The sequence below is a fragment of the Platalea leucorodia genome (genome assembly GCF_965183815.1).
Source record: "Platalea leucorodia genome assembly, chromosome: 18".
Lineage (NCBI taxonomy): Eukaryota > Metazoa > Chordata > Aves > Pelecaniformes > Threskiornithidae > Platalea > Platalea leucorodia.
Genome location: NC_138840.1, coordinates 3,787,713 through 3,804,083, shown reverse-complemented (window position 1 = coordinate 3,804,083; position 16,371 = coordinate 3,787,713). Strand labels below are relative to the sequence as shown.

The following is a 16,371-nucleotide window of genomic DNA, read 5'->3' as shown; positions in this document are numbered from 1 at the left end:
GCTTAAAAAAAAATAATCTTGGAGAGCAATAGAAAAAGCATAACTTCAGAAGATTCACTGTGTTTTATCAAGTCTCAGGATACTGCACACTTAATTTGGTGATAGCAGAATGGCAGCCTATATCCTTAAATAATTCTAGCTGGTGAAGAATGGCATTAACAGGGAGGAAGCAGCGAGTACCCTGCGCTGAGCGGTGGAGCCCTTCCCACCAAATAACACGTATGTGAATCCAATAATATTTTTTTAATATGTCTGTTCTGTATCTTCTGGAAAGGTCAGCAGAAAAGTAGAACTATTTCCTTTGCTTTTCAAATACATCACCTATCCCACAGGTTCCTTCCCCACAGCAGGAGTAACTGAGGGCACGCTAGCCTTTCTACGGTAGAGTGCCACAGCCGTATTCGACACTGTAGAATAAACAAGTCTTTAGTGAATTCAAACCACAAGCTTGTTCTTATATGGAGTAAAAAGAGCTTCTATTTTAAGGGAGACGGTTAGCGTTTGAGTTCTAACCAAGTCACTTTAGTATTGCTGTTAGCTACGTCTTACAGTAAGGCCCTGCAAGGAGAAGGAGCGAAACACACATAAAGAGCATGAGCGTTTGCCCCAAGGGACTTAAAAAATATTCCCCCCAAAATGAGGGATGACATTAAAAAAGAAGATGCAAAAAGACACTGCTGAGCGTAAGCTTGGGTATGACAAAGGGGGGAAAATCCAGGAAATAACGTTTTTCTTTTTGTTTCATTTATGCAGCGACGTGTTCGTCTCAAACGAGCTGTTAAGTAATGCCAAAGCAATCCCCTGTGCGACAGTCGGGACGGCAGCCCGGCCGAACCGCTGCTCCCGCGATCCATCCTGCGGACTGGTGAGATCCAGCAACGCCGCCGGTTATTCATTTCATATTTCATGTCAAATATTTAATTCATATTTCAAAAGCGTAATAGTTACTCTCCGTTATTATTTTGCATCCGACCACTGTACTTGCCCCAATTTAGCAGCGTCACTAACGCCCGTGCCCAGCTCCGGGTGCAGCAGGGAGACGAGCCAAGCAGCCTGCTGTCTGACGCCAGGCAACGCACGCTGCGCCGTCGGATTTGCATCGCACACTAACGCCCTGCCAGGAAATCCATCCTTGCTGGATTTACTGTGTACCGGCAGTCAGAGAAGGTGACTTGTCCGTCTTACTCAGATTTGTCTTGGAGCAGCAACCGTTTGTTTCTTACCTCCCAACCTGGAAATTCATGAGCTGTGGTAGCTAAAATTAAAACACCTGCAGAAAATGAATCAGTCCCACAATGGCACTGCCTGTCTTGACCTAAGTAGTTGCAGACGCAGCTAATCGGTGGATTATAACCTGTTTATATTCAGTCAACGCACACCAGACGGCAACTGCTAGGGTGCTTCTGAACTCAACGGGAAAATAGTTGCAACTGCTCTGTTTTATGCCAGTAATTAGTCTGCATTTGCCCTTGGGCTACTGGGAAGCTGCTGGAATACCCTTCATCTGGGCAAAACGTGGGCATCTCTCTGGGTTATTTTAATCTCAGTTCTAATTATCAAACAAGCGTAGTCTAGATGGGTTTTTTTCCTAGTTAGAGGTTGCTCATCAGATCTGCAAAAGCCTTAGGTGTTTAAAAGAAGAAGAGACACAAAGTCTTTGAAGTTTGCAGGCAGCTGGGCTTAAAAGAGCTGCAAGTCTGGCTCAGCTCATTTGAGCGCATGGTGAGGCTCATTATTGAACAGTGTTCTCAGTGAGGGCAAGTGTGTCATCATTGCCAGACTTACAAAAACACGCAGAGTGTTTCTTTACTTCAGGAGATATTGCAACTGCTTTTACACTTATTAAAGATACTCATACATGAGAAAATAAAAGTTATTCTAGTGCCTTTGAAACCAAATATTCCCACTACTACGTCTCACACGTTGGCCACAGACACCCACAAATATTTCTTTCAAGAAACATTAGCAAAACCATCTGTAAGTGTGTTCATAACAAAATTTTTGCTTTTAATCTCAGCCTTCACAACCCAAGCTCTGTGAGCAGAAGCCCTACCTGCTCTCTGCAGGACCAGCCAGCCCCCTCTGGCCACGGATGAGGGCTTAGTGACCACCAGGTTAAACAGCCTCAAGAATCGCACGTCTGAAAATGCAAGGCTGCAAACAGCAACTTTATCAAATACTATCGACTTGTGAGCTGATCGCTTCACAGTTACCGGTACGGCAGCCACAGAGAGCCACGAAGCGGTGTCTTTTTAGGGATGGAGGTGAGAAACAGCCGAACTCAAAGGGCTCTGGTGCAGCCCGGTGCCAACCCTGCCGTACAGCGGCTGGGGCCGGCACGGATGCAGAAGAGGAGAGGCACCCCTGTGTGACACCGTGCCCGAGGCAGCTGGGGAAGGGCCAGCTGTAGGTGCTCCCCCAAGCCCCGCTCCTCGGCGGTACGTGCATGCAGCCATACCTGCCTCCAGCTCCGAGCTGGCTCCGCACGGGACACAGCTCGGCACCAAGTGAGTGAGGCTTCTAAGAAACCCAAGCTTGAGAAGCACGGTGCAGACACAGCCAAACCGACTCTACCTTCAGTCTAGGAGCACTGTGTTTTTCCTGTATGCAGATTATTCCAGCATCCACTTCTCTACAAAGAACAGAAACACTTTTCTACCTGTACCACACCACCTCAGGGGGAATCAACATCTCCCAACTTGTCTTGCAAAAGGAAAGATTTCTTTTTCTTGAGTGACATCTTTCTCAAATGATAGAAGGCAATTTCACAACACTTTTTAAAGCCAGCAGTATCTTCCCCACGGTTTAAACTCAAGTGATTTTTTTCTTGAGCCTAGGAAGCCCTTCCCTCTGCATTCAAATTTGTTCTTTAAAACGCTACTATTGTTGGGAAGAAAAGAGTATTATCACAGGGCTGACAGTCTTACAATCATGAAAAAGCTGCCATAACGGCAGAATCTTAATTGACAGAATTATCTCCGCCATAAAACACACAAAAGTTTCCCCTCCGCACTACGAGTAACTGTGAGCAATAAACTACCAACAGCTCTAAACTCATTTCTTCCATCTCATAAACTTCTCCAAGTCCTCCCAATTCAACACTCCCCTCCGCATCAGGGAGGCCTTCTGACTTTATGCCTAACTCTAAACATCTAAACTGCCCCACGCCCCTTCAGTGCTACGCTCGGTCATTACAGAGAAAAGGCTTTCAAAACTGCTCCAGTCTAGACAGAAAAGGTGCTTTTCCTAAAACAAACATCATCAAGGAGTGAAGTTTGTTATATTGCCATTTCTAGCCGCTAGGCTCCGAAGCCCAATGAGACGGATGAAGGAACTCGTATTTCTCAGTGCTGTAACACTGTGAGTACATTGCAGCGCATTCTTTTGCTTTGCTTTCAAGAGTCATAAAGCTTAAAAACTATTCAAGGAGAGATCCTGATGCCAAGTTTTGGGATGCTTTAGGTATCCTGGGGTATGCTACTTCTCAGTTCGAATTTATAAGGCCCTAATCAGATATTCAGGCAGCTGCAGCTTCAATACTGCTGAGAAAAAGGAAGAAAAAAAAAAAAAAGTTGTGGCAAACATGCTTGCTGTTTCCTAGAAATCTGGCAGCAGTTACGTGTGGTCTTTCTATGAAACGAAGGCGCTGACCTCCTGCTCCACTGAACTTCAGTGCGTTACCGAAGAAGGAGCACTAGCTTCAGAAGCACTGAGGTGATGCAAAAAGGCCAACCAAAATCCTCTTTTTATAGTATTTTTATAGCATTCATTTACAAAGCACCTCTTCTGCCGGTAACTGGAATCGCGAGTGCTCTTGCACCTCTTCCCCGCTAAGTCCTGACTGAAGCTTCCTACGCCTATTTGCCACCAGAGTTCAGGTCATTCATTCACCGCCACACATTCATCATCACATGCTAGCTTATCGACTCCTGGACCATTAGAAATATCCTTGTACTCTAGCTCTTGGCTTTCTTCCATTTAATCACAGCGTCATTTGTTTGCCAACAACATGTTGTTACCTAAACCTAATCTTGCATTGTTATTATGCAATCAGCATACAAAATTCACAGCAGCCAAAAAGTCCATCGCCCACATCTTCAAATTATAATCTTGATTCTTTACATACTTCCATTTGATCCATGAAAAATGCCATCCAACTGGGTAATAGTTGCTGAAAACTCATTTCAGAGCTTGACCTGATACTGGCCTCAAAGCTTAAAAGCTAAGCAGCGGTTACACAGCAGCTGTTCAACACCCCAAAAAGTCCCATCCCAAACCACGACGCTGTTTGGCAGAGCGCTATATTCGCGACCAGCCAGCATCTTATGGTTTTGATTTATCACAGAATCACAGAATCGTTAAGGTTGGAAAAGACCCTTAAGATCATCAAGTCCAACCGTTAACCTAGCACTGCCAAGCCCACCACTAAACCATGTCCTCAAGCACCACATCTACCTGTCCTTTAAATACCTCCAGGGATGGAGACTCAACCCCTGCCCTGGGCAGCCTGTGCCAATACTTGACCATCCTTTCGGTGAGGAAGTTTTTCCCAATACCCAACCCAACCCTGCCCTGGCGCAGCTTGAGGCCGTTCCCTCTCGTCCCATCGCTTGTTCCTGGGGAGCAGAGACCGACCCCCCCGGCTCCAGCCTCCTTTCAGGCCGTTGCAGAGAGTGATGAGGGCTCCCCTCAGCCTCCTCTTCTCCAGGCTGAGCCCCCCCAGCTCCCCCAGCCGCTCCTCCCCAGCCTTGTGCTCCAGCCCCTGCATGGCCTTCGTGGGGTGTGGGGCCCAGCGCTGAGCACAGGACTCGAGGTGCGAGTACAAGCTATCCCCAGTGGAAGAGCTTTGCAGTGAGTATGCGGGTTGTAAATGGAGCGTGGCATCAGCGTGCAGGCTCTGCTAGGAATCACCACTACTCTGAACCAAGCAGTTTTTGTTTAAAAAGTAGAAGGCTTCCTTTCCCGGTGGCTCACGGAAAGGAAAGCAGGGTTATAAAAATGTTTTTCTGAAAGTACATTCTTCCTTTGTCCTCAGTGCTTAGGCAAGAACTTTATGGCATACGCAGCAAAAGTTCAACGTACAATGTGTTCTTCACACTGCCTGATAAGCTGTTTTACTGAGCTGTCATCTCAAGATACAACAATTTTGGCTATGACAGTTGGCAAGAATTTGGAAACCGATACATGAATGTTTGGGAGAAAGATCTTGCACAAAGACAAGAGCCACCATCTTTGCTTGCCATCTGGAAAACTGCATATTCATAGGATAAGCCTCACAGCAGATACGGGATGTTTTTACCTAGAGAACCTAAAAAGCATAAATTCCTAACAGACTCTAGCAAAAGGGAACGATATCGTTTGCAGAATGCACTACAGTAAATCAAGCAAAACAGCAACGAGATACAGCTTTCCTGGCAGGAAAACACATCCTCCATCTTTCTAGCATTTAATAAGTATATTTTCAAAGGTATCTCTCACTACTGTCAGTTACCAAAAATCCCCAAACATGTAGCAACATTTATGTCTGCAAGCGTTTCATTTCAGATTTGCTCTGGTTGTTTACCCTCAACAGAAAGAGGGCCCATAGCAAGTGTTATACAAAAATTATCACATTTAATCTACAGAAAATACGGTTTCCAAGACAAATTCTGTTGCAACTCACCAGTATACAATTATCTCTCCACAGAAATTACAGTGTACTAACATTTAATTTCCACAATCACAGACTCAAGAGCAGTTTTGGTACAGAAACAGGTCACGAATGCAGGGACAACTGGAAGCACCTCACCTAATGTCGCAGCTGCTGCGAGTCCGGCTGCGTACGGATCTGTTCCCGGCGGAGCGGCGCTGATGATGTACGGATTGGGGACAAAGGCAGCAGGAGCTAAACCTGCTGAAAACATACCTGTCAGTAAAAACAAACTTAACTAGAACTGAAGCCCTACCAAAATACCTCTGGCTACCTGGCTGGCAAACACAAAAGCTCAGGTTGCTTTAGGATTTTTCGAGCGTTTTACAGGTTGTTTTCTAGAGGGAGTGAGCAACCACTGCATTTCCCAGAGTCTTAACAGAACAATCTACAGAGGATATTATTTACATAAAAGAAACCTAATTCCAAGGATGCAATGCCCCGTAAGGAAAGCTGAAGTGTAAAATACTCTCTATATAATACCCATACTGGCTCAGGTATCTCTGCAGCACAGATACACCCTTACTGTTTAGGTGACTTAACACCAGCTAGATGTTAACGTTATCTAATCGCTCGTTACTATTCTGTATTTTCAATAGCAAGTTGATCAAGAACCAATTTACCCTACTTTCTGAGTTCCCTGCCCCCTACACAATACCAGTAGGTCAATTAATCAGTCTGGAAGGAGCTCAGGAGTGTACCAGTAAGATCGCAGGGCACTGTCACTGCCGCGTAGGCATTACCTTCCTCTGCAAGGGAACAGTTTAATCATTAGAGAAATTACCCGTGGGCGGGCGGGGGCGTGGAGGGGAGGCGAAGGCGAAGGGGAGTAAGTTAAAAAGCTAAATGATTTTAATTCAGGCCTACCCCTGAACTCCAATACGCATACAAGCGCGCTGCACAGAGCCAGGAGAGCCCCAACGCATTTGGATTGGGCTTTTGGGTAGGAAGAACTACCGCTTAAATTGCTTACTGTGCGAAAAATGTTTAACCCTAGGATAGTTTAACTCCAATAATCCATGCGTAGCCCTTCCACAGTTCTCCTGTTCTACGCACAGGATTAAGTGCTTTCTTCCTATCTGTTTTAATCTATACTGTTTTAATAATATGAATCGTGTTTGCATAAATTACATCTTTAGCTTAAAGGCAGACCCTGGGCACCTGAACCACAGAAAGCAGAGTCAGGTGTATACTGAATTGCGCATCTTCCCCTCACTTCACTGTGCCGCTTACCCCCATTCATGCCTCAGAGCAAGCAAGTACTTCGAAATGCTCTCGTTACTGAACGGCACTCTCAGCAAGGGTAAGAGCGTCGCTCCTGCCAGACGTGAACGCTCTAGAGCTGTCAAAGTGTGCAAGAGATACCTCCAGAACTTGTCAAGTAAATCTCCAAACAATATACTTCTGCTTGCGTGTCGATTACCAGTTGCAAAAACATATTTAGGATTCTCTAAAACCTACCAATCCTTTTCCCCCGCTACTTTCCCAACGTATTTTGAGGACTAACAGAAGTCCAGTAAAACGTAATGTATTAAATGCAAGACTTACCTATGTGAGGCTGATGGGCAGCTGCCAAGGCGTACTGCTGCTGCTGCGCCGCTGTTAGCTGTTGCACAGCGAGTGCATTCGGTCTTTGGAACAACTGAAGGGACAAAAGCACAAATACGGTCCTTTACTCATGCACAAAAAGCATTCTCTTACTTGCTTTCAAAGCAATTCCTCTACACTAGATTTATTTTCACAACTACAGACACTCCTCTTTAAAGGGAAACATTTCAAAAGGAATTGAAAAAACCAAATCCCTTTGAAATCAATTGCCCAGGATAATCCATCCGGAAAAAAAAAAAAAAAAAAAAATTCTGAAGTACAGCTAAACCAGAGCCAGGGTTTTCTCTGCTATTCTCTGCACAATGCCTGAAAGCCTTTTTTTCCCCCAACTCCTCCTCAAACACGCAGCCCCTGATCACCGGTCGCTGCCACGAGCGCTTCCAGGTCTCGAACACCGGTGAGCGCGGTGAAATCGCGGTTACGCCAGTGGACACCCCCCAACCCTCCCAGAGGCCCCGAAGCGGCAAGCGGGGCGGCAGGCGGCCTGCGGAGCCAGGCGTGGGAGAGATGACAACTTGAGATGGCTTCAGAGCCAGCTGAAGAGCCATCGGGTGGGACAGCATCCTCCGGAGCTCACCAACCCCTGGACAAAATCCTTCCTTTATCTGCGGCCTTCCACCTCCAGCATCTCCTACATGAATCCAGGCAAGGAGCGTAAATTCTTGACCACAGAGAGAAACCAGACCCAGGGGCTTTTTGGTTAAATCCTCCAAAGTATACACAAGTTTGCCAGCTTACAGCTTACTACAATCTTAGGGAGACTGTTTGTTCTCAATAACACTGCCCATTGCTCCCTAAGATTGAGAACATTATTATTATTATTATTATTATTATTATTATTATTATTATTATTATTATTAAGAACAGTCGTTCTCAATAGGAAACATATTAAATATGTTTCAATAAATATTGAGAACAGTCGTTCTCAATAGGAAAAAAATAGGAAATAGGAAATTTTTCAATAGGAAAAAAAAGTCGTTCTCAATAGGAAAAGAAAAGAGAGAGGATTACATTAGTCTTTAAAGAAAAAGTATTTTTGGTCAGGGTTTTGTTTTGTTTCTTCCATTCATCCAAGTCCTTACTAAGCTTACCTCCCCAGCTTCCTACGCCAGAGCAGATGCCTCTATGGAAGGGAAACACTCCCTGAATCAATGCATTAGCAGACCATCGCTCAGCTCTAATTAAAACATTTAAGCATACACCAGCTGAATAGCTACTCTGAAACTATCCAGAAGCAATGCTCATCCCCACTTACTTCCAAAAGTGATCGTTTCTAGGTGTGAACGACTTCACAAACCGCTGTGATAAATGTTTTCTCTCTCCACTCACTTGGAAAAAAATAGGCCTAAATGCTATACAATTTTCACACCTATTATCTCTGCCCTCCTTTCAGGCAAGACAAGTGAACTACTTCAGCTGTCAGAAGCAGCAATAATAATTCTGCCCAAATTTTTGGCAGAAACTCACAACCATCAAGAAGAAGCACGGAATCATTTAGAAAATTAGGGGTTTTTTTAAATAGACAAAAATTGGAGTTGGTTCTCCTGAGAGCAGGGTGAGCAACTGCGCTGTTCAGGCAGAAAACATGAAAAAAGACCAGAGAAGAAAATAGAGGTAGACCATCACCTTTTACAAGTTCAGAAGGAGGAAAAAAACCCACGTGCAAGGGATCAGTATCAGATTTAAGGTGTGGAACTCAATACTTAAGGGATGCAGAATTGATCTTCTGTGTGCCAAAACCCTAAAAATCTGTTTTCCCCCCAGATGCTCACCCCTTCAGATGGCGGGGCCCCTCTGGATATCAAGGGGTATCGTAATGCTGCTGCTGGAGACACGCGTCAAATCCACAGCTATTTTATCACCTCCCTGGGCCTAACATCAGGAGGGCCATAAAACATTCCTACCAGTCTTTATGCAGAACAAACTTCTTTTTCTTTTCTTTTTTAAATGTGTCATACAACAATACTTCATGTTTACACCAAGTGGAGTGCTTATAAGGGGTGTAATCTTCATTAATATACCATCTGTCATTAGGAGCTGGATCAAATGCTCTACTGCCATCTTTTAGTTAAAAAAAGCAAGGACATCATGGACAACGTGACCTATAGAAAATGGAATGAGGGATACCGGCTCTGTAGGAGTCTCCAGCAACATCCCCTTCTCTGATCAGAATCAGCAGATATGGGGGGGAGAAAATATATATCTATATATCTATCTAATTATCTATCTATCTATCTATATCTCCCTTAAACTGCTTCACTGCTGGGTAGAGACACATCTAGAACAGACACCCTTGGTTTCATGGTCTACTTTTGTATTGAGTTCAGCAATCCAATATTTTAGCTTTCTTCAGCTGCAAACACTTCACCAAAACCTTTCGTTTTCATATTGTTTTGTATCCCCGGGACCCGTTTTTCCAGTCTGCTAATGTGTATTCCGCCAAGGTGAACAGCTGAGGAAAAGGCTAGATTATTAGCTGCCTATCTTAAGGGCAAAAAAGCACTTATCTTCTCTGAAAATACTTTTTCTTTTGCTCAGTTTACATGTGTGATGACTTCTACACCTCCCAATGCATCTCAATGATCCATTTTTAAATGAGAAGTGCTAGCAAAAAGAGAATACACAGCTACTGAAAGCATGAATATTTCACCTGCTGCTGCTGTATTTTTCTTGTTGCCTGCTTGCTCTCTCCCACTTGTGAGCGCAGCTGATGCCTGCTAAATTTGACTTTCAGACACACAACTACCCACACTAGCTTTGTGCATTTTTCTTTTGCTGAAATCAAGCCTCAGTATCCAAAATGCTCTGCAAATGGCTGCTGTCAGCAGCTGTTAGAGTTTACCTAGAGACTCAAAGAGGGAGATTGAAAAGATGCTCCTTTATCTAAAATTACTGGTATTAGAGAAGGGAGGAATAAGGATCAGAGTGGCTGGGCAGAGTCCTTTCATCTGCTCAGAAAATCACTGAGAGTACGTCTGCATCCTCAAGTCAAAGAAACCTAAGGACTTAGCTCCAACTTAGAGACGCTTACTTCCTCGGACAACATTCCCGACCTTCTTTACAGCCACATGCAAACGCTCTGCACTCACGCTGCGGCGCAAGCCCGAGGAAGGGCTGGATCCCTTCTGCCTGTGGCAGACCTCCTCTCAAATCTTTATGGAGCTTCCCTTCCGAGGAAAGGTCAGATAAATGTTGGTATCTAAGCCATGCACTCGGGCAGTGACTCAAACCGGCGACCTCTCCCTCTGCCTGCTCCAAGTCGCAGTTTCTGCAAGCCTGCAAAGCCAGACTCTAGACTCAGCTTACCCAGAATAAACCCAGTGTGAACAGCTAAAACTTTTTGCAGCTGCAGATTTCATACTGCCTGTAGCACATACAAAGAAGCGGAGCCAAGAAAAACCTATCACAGTTGCAGGCTTTACTTTGCCAGATAAGCCCCTACGCCACGTGAGCTCTGGGAATCATCAACTCTACGTATTTAGGAAGAGTTATTAAAGCCTCAATGCACTGTCTCCATCTGCTGACAGCAAAGACCGAGATTCCAAAAAACCTACGCATCAGTATTAAATTGTGGTCTGCAGTAAGTGGAAAAAGGAAAAGAAACCTCTTTAACAGGAATATTAACTGGAATTTACAAAGCGAGGCTGAAGTTATAAGAAGTAGGCACAGAGCATTTTTGCCTCTTAGAAATCGCATTCAGAGTGAAAACCTACAGACTACCGAGCCAGCTTCGGAGCAGTTCAGCTGGATCACCCGCCACTTCAAAAAGCAAGGCTGTTTTCCTCTCTCACACGTGGACGTGAATGAAGCATCGTTTACAACACACGGGGGAGTTCGGCGAGGGAATTCCAAGAAACCAGAACATCGCAGTCTGGATGAGAGAGTTATGGGAACGTTGTATGATGAGATTTCTGTAAGCCAGTTCCTTCTGCAACATAAACATCTGACATCTCTAATCAGATTACACGTGGTTAAGACCTTCCCTTCTTAATATTGCTTTTAGCTGTACTTGCTTGTAATCCCTTCAAAGTATATGACGCTTCCCAATGGACCGAGAAAGACACTTTTACAGACAAGATCCTTTTGTTCAGGACGTATTTCCTTCTGACAACTGAATGAAAAAGACTATACTGCCAAAAGAGAGATTTCTTTCATACAGGCGGTAACTGGCAGACAGCGAATACCAAGAAACACTGGCTGCTGGATATATTAAGAAAATGGGTACAACTCCGAGCCAAGATACCTTGCATTTACACAAATGTGCACCGAGAGGTCACATTTGGCAGAAGAGTGAATCCTTATCTTTAATACAGCATTTACGCTTACAAAAGCCTGTCGTTTGCATTTACCGTAGGTGTAAGTAGCTATTGCAACAAAGCTGAAACTAAAATAACAGGCCTTATTCAACAGCCTGGCCTGCTTACGCTCAGCACGACCAGGGCGGGAGCCGAGCGTGCCAGAGCGACCCGCGATGCCCGCGGCCCCGGGGCCTCCCGCTCCCCGCCAACGCTCACGGTTCAGAGGGACCAGAGCGCGCCGCAGCTTCGCGGGCGACCCGGCAGAGAGCTTGAAGCACGATTGCATGGAGGTGACATTCGCCCTACGTGGGTATTACCCATCCACTTCATACAAAGAAAAAGAAACCAGGCCTGTCGACAGGGCCATCCGCAGCCAGAGCCAGAGCGCCGCGCTGCAGTCGCTGCGGAGAGCGGCACCCTGTCCAGGCTGGCCTGACTTCCAGAGTTTTTATTGCCACTAGCTAGGCGCAAGACGTGCCAAATTTTAAATCCTATTTTTAAAGGCTGGAAGAAACAAATAAAAACGACTTGAACTTGTAAATGAGCCTTAATTTAAATAAAAACCTGGCAAAATACAAATTACAGGCTTCACATTCCTGCAGTTATTTTCCCATATCTCACGGTTCTTTAAAAAGCAGTTCAATTCTTTAGCTCTAACATACAGTTTTAAAAAAATACACACGTTTCATTGTTTGAAAGTAATTCTTGCATTCAAGGTCCTACACCAGAATAAGACAAAGTCTTGAAACTAGCTTTCTTTTTTTCCTTTTTGAACTACGCAGCAGCTATTTAATCATTAAATATTTTCCATCATTAACCTCCCCAACATGCTATATAATAAAACAACCGATTAAGCTATAACAGAGCTATTTACATTGCTTTTAAGACTATGATAACGCTCCGAAGGTGGGCCTTTAGCACAAACCTGGCAACGGTCTTTCCTCAATACAGAGTGCCAACAGTCTATTTTGCTAAAAAAGATCAGATATTTCAGGAAACCCAGGGCCGGTTATATACTCCTGCAATCAGCTACAACAAAGGATTTTATTCTTGTTTGAGGGATATCATAGTTACAAAAGGAAAGCAATAAAAGTTTACAATCGTTACCCAAACTAGCAGGAACAGGAGTGGATTACGAGTCGATCGTTGGATCTAGGCCCGGCATTCAAGAGAAGCCAACAGCAAAGCAAGGACTTGCGTTACTTGTCCGGGATGAGAAGCTCGGGCCGCTTGCATGGGAGAAAAGGTCAAACAAACCCGCTGGGCTGAGATAAAGTTTTGTAGTATTGGACTCTGACCTCAGGTTTTAAACCATGCTCAAGTACAAGCAAGCCAGTTTAAACTCATTATTCCTCCAGCCCGCTCCGGCGCGGTACTGCAGAGATCCCAAAGCGGGGCTGCAGCACCGAGGCTGCACGGTCGTTTGACCTTTAAGTCACTTGAAGGGCTCGAGGATGGGTTGTTGGGTTTGGTTTTTTGTTTATTTAGCAGTTTTTACTAATTTAAAGCTCTTCTCCAATGCAAACTTACTCAAGCTAAAAATGATTAATACGCAGAAACGTGCTGTTGATAACCGCTGTTTATTACAGGTCCTTAAGACTGCTGTTCAGATGGCCATGTTAAGTGGGTCTCCTGCACCGAGCTCCCAGGAGGACACGTGCAGCGCTCTATAGATGGCATAGAGATGATGAAACCATTCCAAGTCTTCCTCCGTCCCTCTCCCCAAGACAAGAGCCCGAGCTCATGCTAGCCCCATGACGGCTCTCCTGAAGGAACTGGAGCGGCAGGGTAGGACCAACGGCCAACACTTTACCTGCTGTTGGGAATTGTAATCGAAGAGCCCCACGGTGGCTGCGGCCGAGTCCACAGGTACTTGAGTGCCAGAATAATCAAACTGAAGAGGCTCCATGCCAACGTGCTCCATGGGATCCAGAGGGACGCTCTGGGACTCGATGTTGGAGAAATCCTCCACCGGCTTGGCACCATTGGTACTCGCCAGCTGGGCTAAGCCCTCTGATCCATTCTGGTTTGGACCCAAAAGATCTACTTCACTAGCAGAGTTCTGGCAATTACCGGGTGTACGGCTACGCGGAAAGAAAAGATACTCGTCACTAAGCACATCCATTTAATGCTCTCTCACACAGCATCGATTAACAGCAACAGGCACTAGTACTCACCAGAACTGCTTATAGATGTTGTGATAAGGGGGGGGGGAAAATGAAAGGATGGTCTGAAATAGTTCCCTAAATGAATTCTACAGAACATTTTAAAAAGCAAACAAAAAAACCACCCACAAAACCCCCAGTCCCCCTACCTCACAGACCTGTTACAGTACAAGTGTAAAAAAATTCAGTTTCTTTTTTCTCCTCAATTGACAGAGTCAGTTATAACAAGACAGGATTTCAGAAATGGCAAAGTTATTTTTTCATAAAGCTATTTGGTAATTATTAACCGTGTGACGCTCTGGCACTGTATCTCACTTGAAACCTTTCTAAAGGAGCTGCCATGGTTTCCTCATTACCTAACATAAGAATTGGACTCAAGTGGGAAACGGTTCATCTCAATGCAGGGCCGGCAGCATGCCCCTCACAGCACGTTTGGTTTGCTTTTACAGTTTTCCTACATGTCAACGTGAGGCACAGCAAGCAGGTAAGGTAGCAAGAAGTACAAATGCATTGATTACATCAATAGCCACAACTTCAGAAGGCTTTAATCTCGAGAGCTACAAGGAGAAAGTCCAGAACCCCAAGTATAATTTAGACCAACATATAAGCAGAGTCAGTATCTTCAGTAGGTATCTCCACAGGAATCCCACACAGAGTAAGTAAAAACAGGTGTGAAAATAAAACAAGATTACAATATACAGAAGTAGGCCTGCACAGACTAGAGCTATCCGGTGTTATCCCTCCACCCCCTCACAGTGCTTCCCTGCGCACACTGCAACGTCCTTATGACGCTGTTCCCATGAGTCAAAGGCTTTTTCACTACAGCGTGGAAAATCATTCAAAAAAAATGTTAAGTGCGACACTGATCAGTTATTAACTAATGGTGGACATACCTGAAGTCTTTGACATCCGCGTCAATTCCATTCTGTACAGGCAAACCATTTGTTTTATCCATCACGTCCCCCTCCTCCTTCAGATCTCCTAATTTATCGCCATCAAATGTGCCCTTATTTTTCTTATCCCCTTTGTCATTCTCATCATTCTCTGCATCCCTTGGCCCCTAGGCAAAAGAGACATTATTTTAATAAGCTTAGTTTTCAGATCAATTTTACTTTTAGTCCGAGACGGTAACAAATCAAAGAAACACGTCACAATAAAGTAAGTCACTTGCAAACATTAGTTCTTACAAATAAAAATATAAAAAAGCAAAACAGTCAATCATAATCAAAGAAATAAGGGAATTAGTTCTCACTCCTCCAAGAGAGGTTTTATCTACCTGTTCAGTTTCTTCCATTTAGTAATTGAGGGTCTGCTTCCATAGGCTCTAAAAATCCCACCCCAAAATAATCTTAAAGAATACTTATCCAAATCCTCTTTCTAGATGGGACTTAGGCACTTCAGATTTAACTCAGGAACTTTTAAATACGACAGCATGTACTGAAGGGCTATAAACTGAATTAGCGCCTCTCCGACAGTCACTGTCTCAGTGGCAAAGATGCGGTGACTGACGGGACGAGTGCCTGTACTGGAGCAGAACAGGGTCACCTCGGTTTTGGGGGGCATTACCGTGATTTGCACGGTGAATTCCAAGGTACGGCTCATTTAAGAGCACTCAAGTCAGTCACTAGCTCGATCACTGGTTCATACAATCCTAAAGCACATTTTTGGAGGGGGAAAAAGGAAGGGGGGGAGGGAAAGGAGAGAGAGAAAAAAAGGGTTTCTGTTCTGTTGAGCATTTTATGAGTGGTATTACATCTGCAGCATTTCTGCCCTTAATGTCTGCGTTTTATTTCACTTGGGAGAAGAATAAAGGGTGACTATGCCAGGGGCAGAGTTTTGAACAACAAAAGGGAGAGGAAAAACAACATAATTTATGATAAAAAACAGCAAGGGGCATATAAACATATTTATCAGAGACAGCTTTGGTGCTGTCACACAGACAGACATTGAAACCCTGTCTTCCACTTCATTTGAGGGAAAAGTACTTCATCCATAACAGGGCATTTGAACCCTGTATCAGCTAAATCATTTTTCCATTCTCTCTAATTGGAGGGGGGGATTTCTCCCCCCATATTTAGGAAAAAAAAAAAAAAAGATTTTTTTAAAAGCAATCATCTTCTGATGCTGCTTCTTCAAGAAAATAAAATCATGCTTCCTTAATATTAAAGAGCAGACTTGGAAATGCCAATTGTAAATAGAAATTTGGAGCCCAGTTCTCAGCCCGCAATGTGATATCCACCAGTGAGACCCTTCGCTTCAGAACGGGCACCCTGACTCGCAATGCTGCAGAGCAGACACCTCTCTAACCCCCAATTCGGATGACAAATTGGCTCCTTCCACTGATCGCTCATTTCTCAAAAATCATCTTTCTTAGGCTCAGGGTTCAACGAGGTTATCAGGTGCCCACTAATGAGGGACAAAAATAAGAGGATGGATGAAGGAAGCCACAAATCAGCTCCCTGAAGAGATGCGCACAGCAGTCTAACAGTAACAAACCTACTCCGCTTTCATGTTTTTCGACCGTTCCTGGTCTAGCACTTGGCCGATGCGGTAGAGCTGAGACGCAGCCCCTTTTTCCCCACTACAGGGATGGGGCTTGATTATGCCTCTC

The 16,371-nt window shown here is 44.5% G+C and overlaps 1 protein-coding gene across 12 annotated transcripts in view; it reads right to left on the bottom strand.

Annotated features, from left to right (window-relative positions):
• PUM1 (pumilio RNA binding family member 1) overlaps positions 1–16,371 on the bottom strand; it is a 78,926-nt gene that overhangs the window by 28,882 nt on the left and 33,673 nt on the right. For 9 of the 12 annotated variants that reach the window (XM_082329639.1, XM_082329647.1, XM_082329636.1 and 6 more), the window contains 4 exons: positions 14,654–14,820; positions 13,409–13,679; positions 7,238–7,331; positions 5,789–5,905 (listed from right to left, as the gene is read on the bottom strand). In XM_082329639.1, coding sequence (XP_082185765.1) covers positions 5,789–5,905; positions 7,238–7,331; positions 13,409–13,679; positions 14,654–14,820 — 649 coding nt within the window. The remainder of the gene's footprint in view (positions 1–5,788; positions 5,906–7,237; positions 7,332–13,408; positions 13,680–14,653; positions 14,821–16,371) is intronic. The other 3 variants (XM_082329643.1, XM_082329644.1, XM_082329642.1) reach the window with 2 other exon arrangements.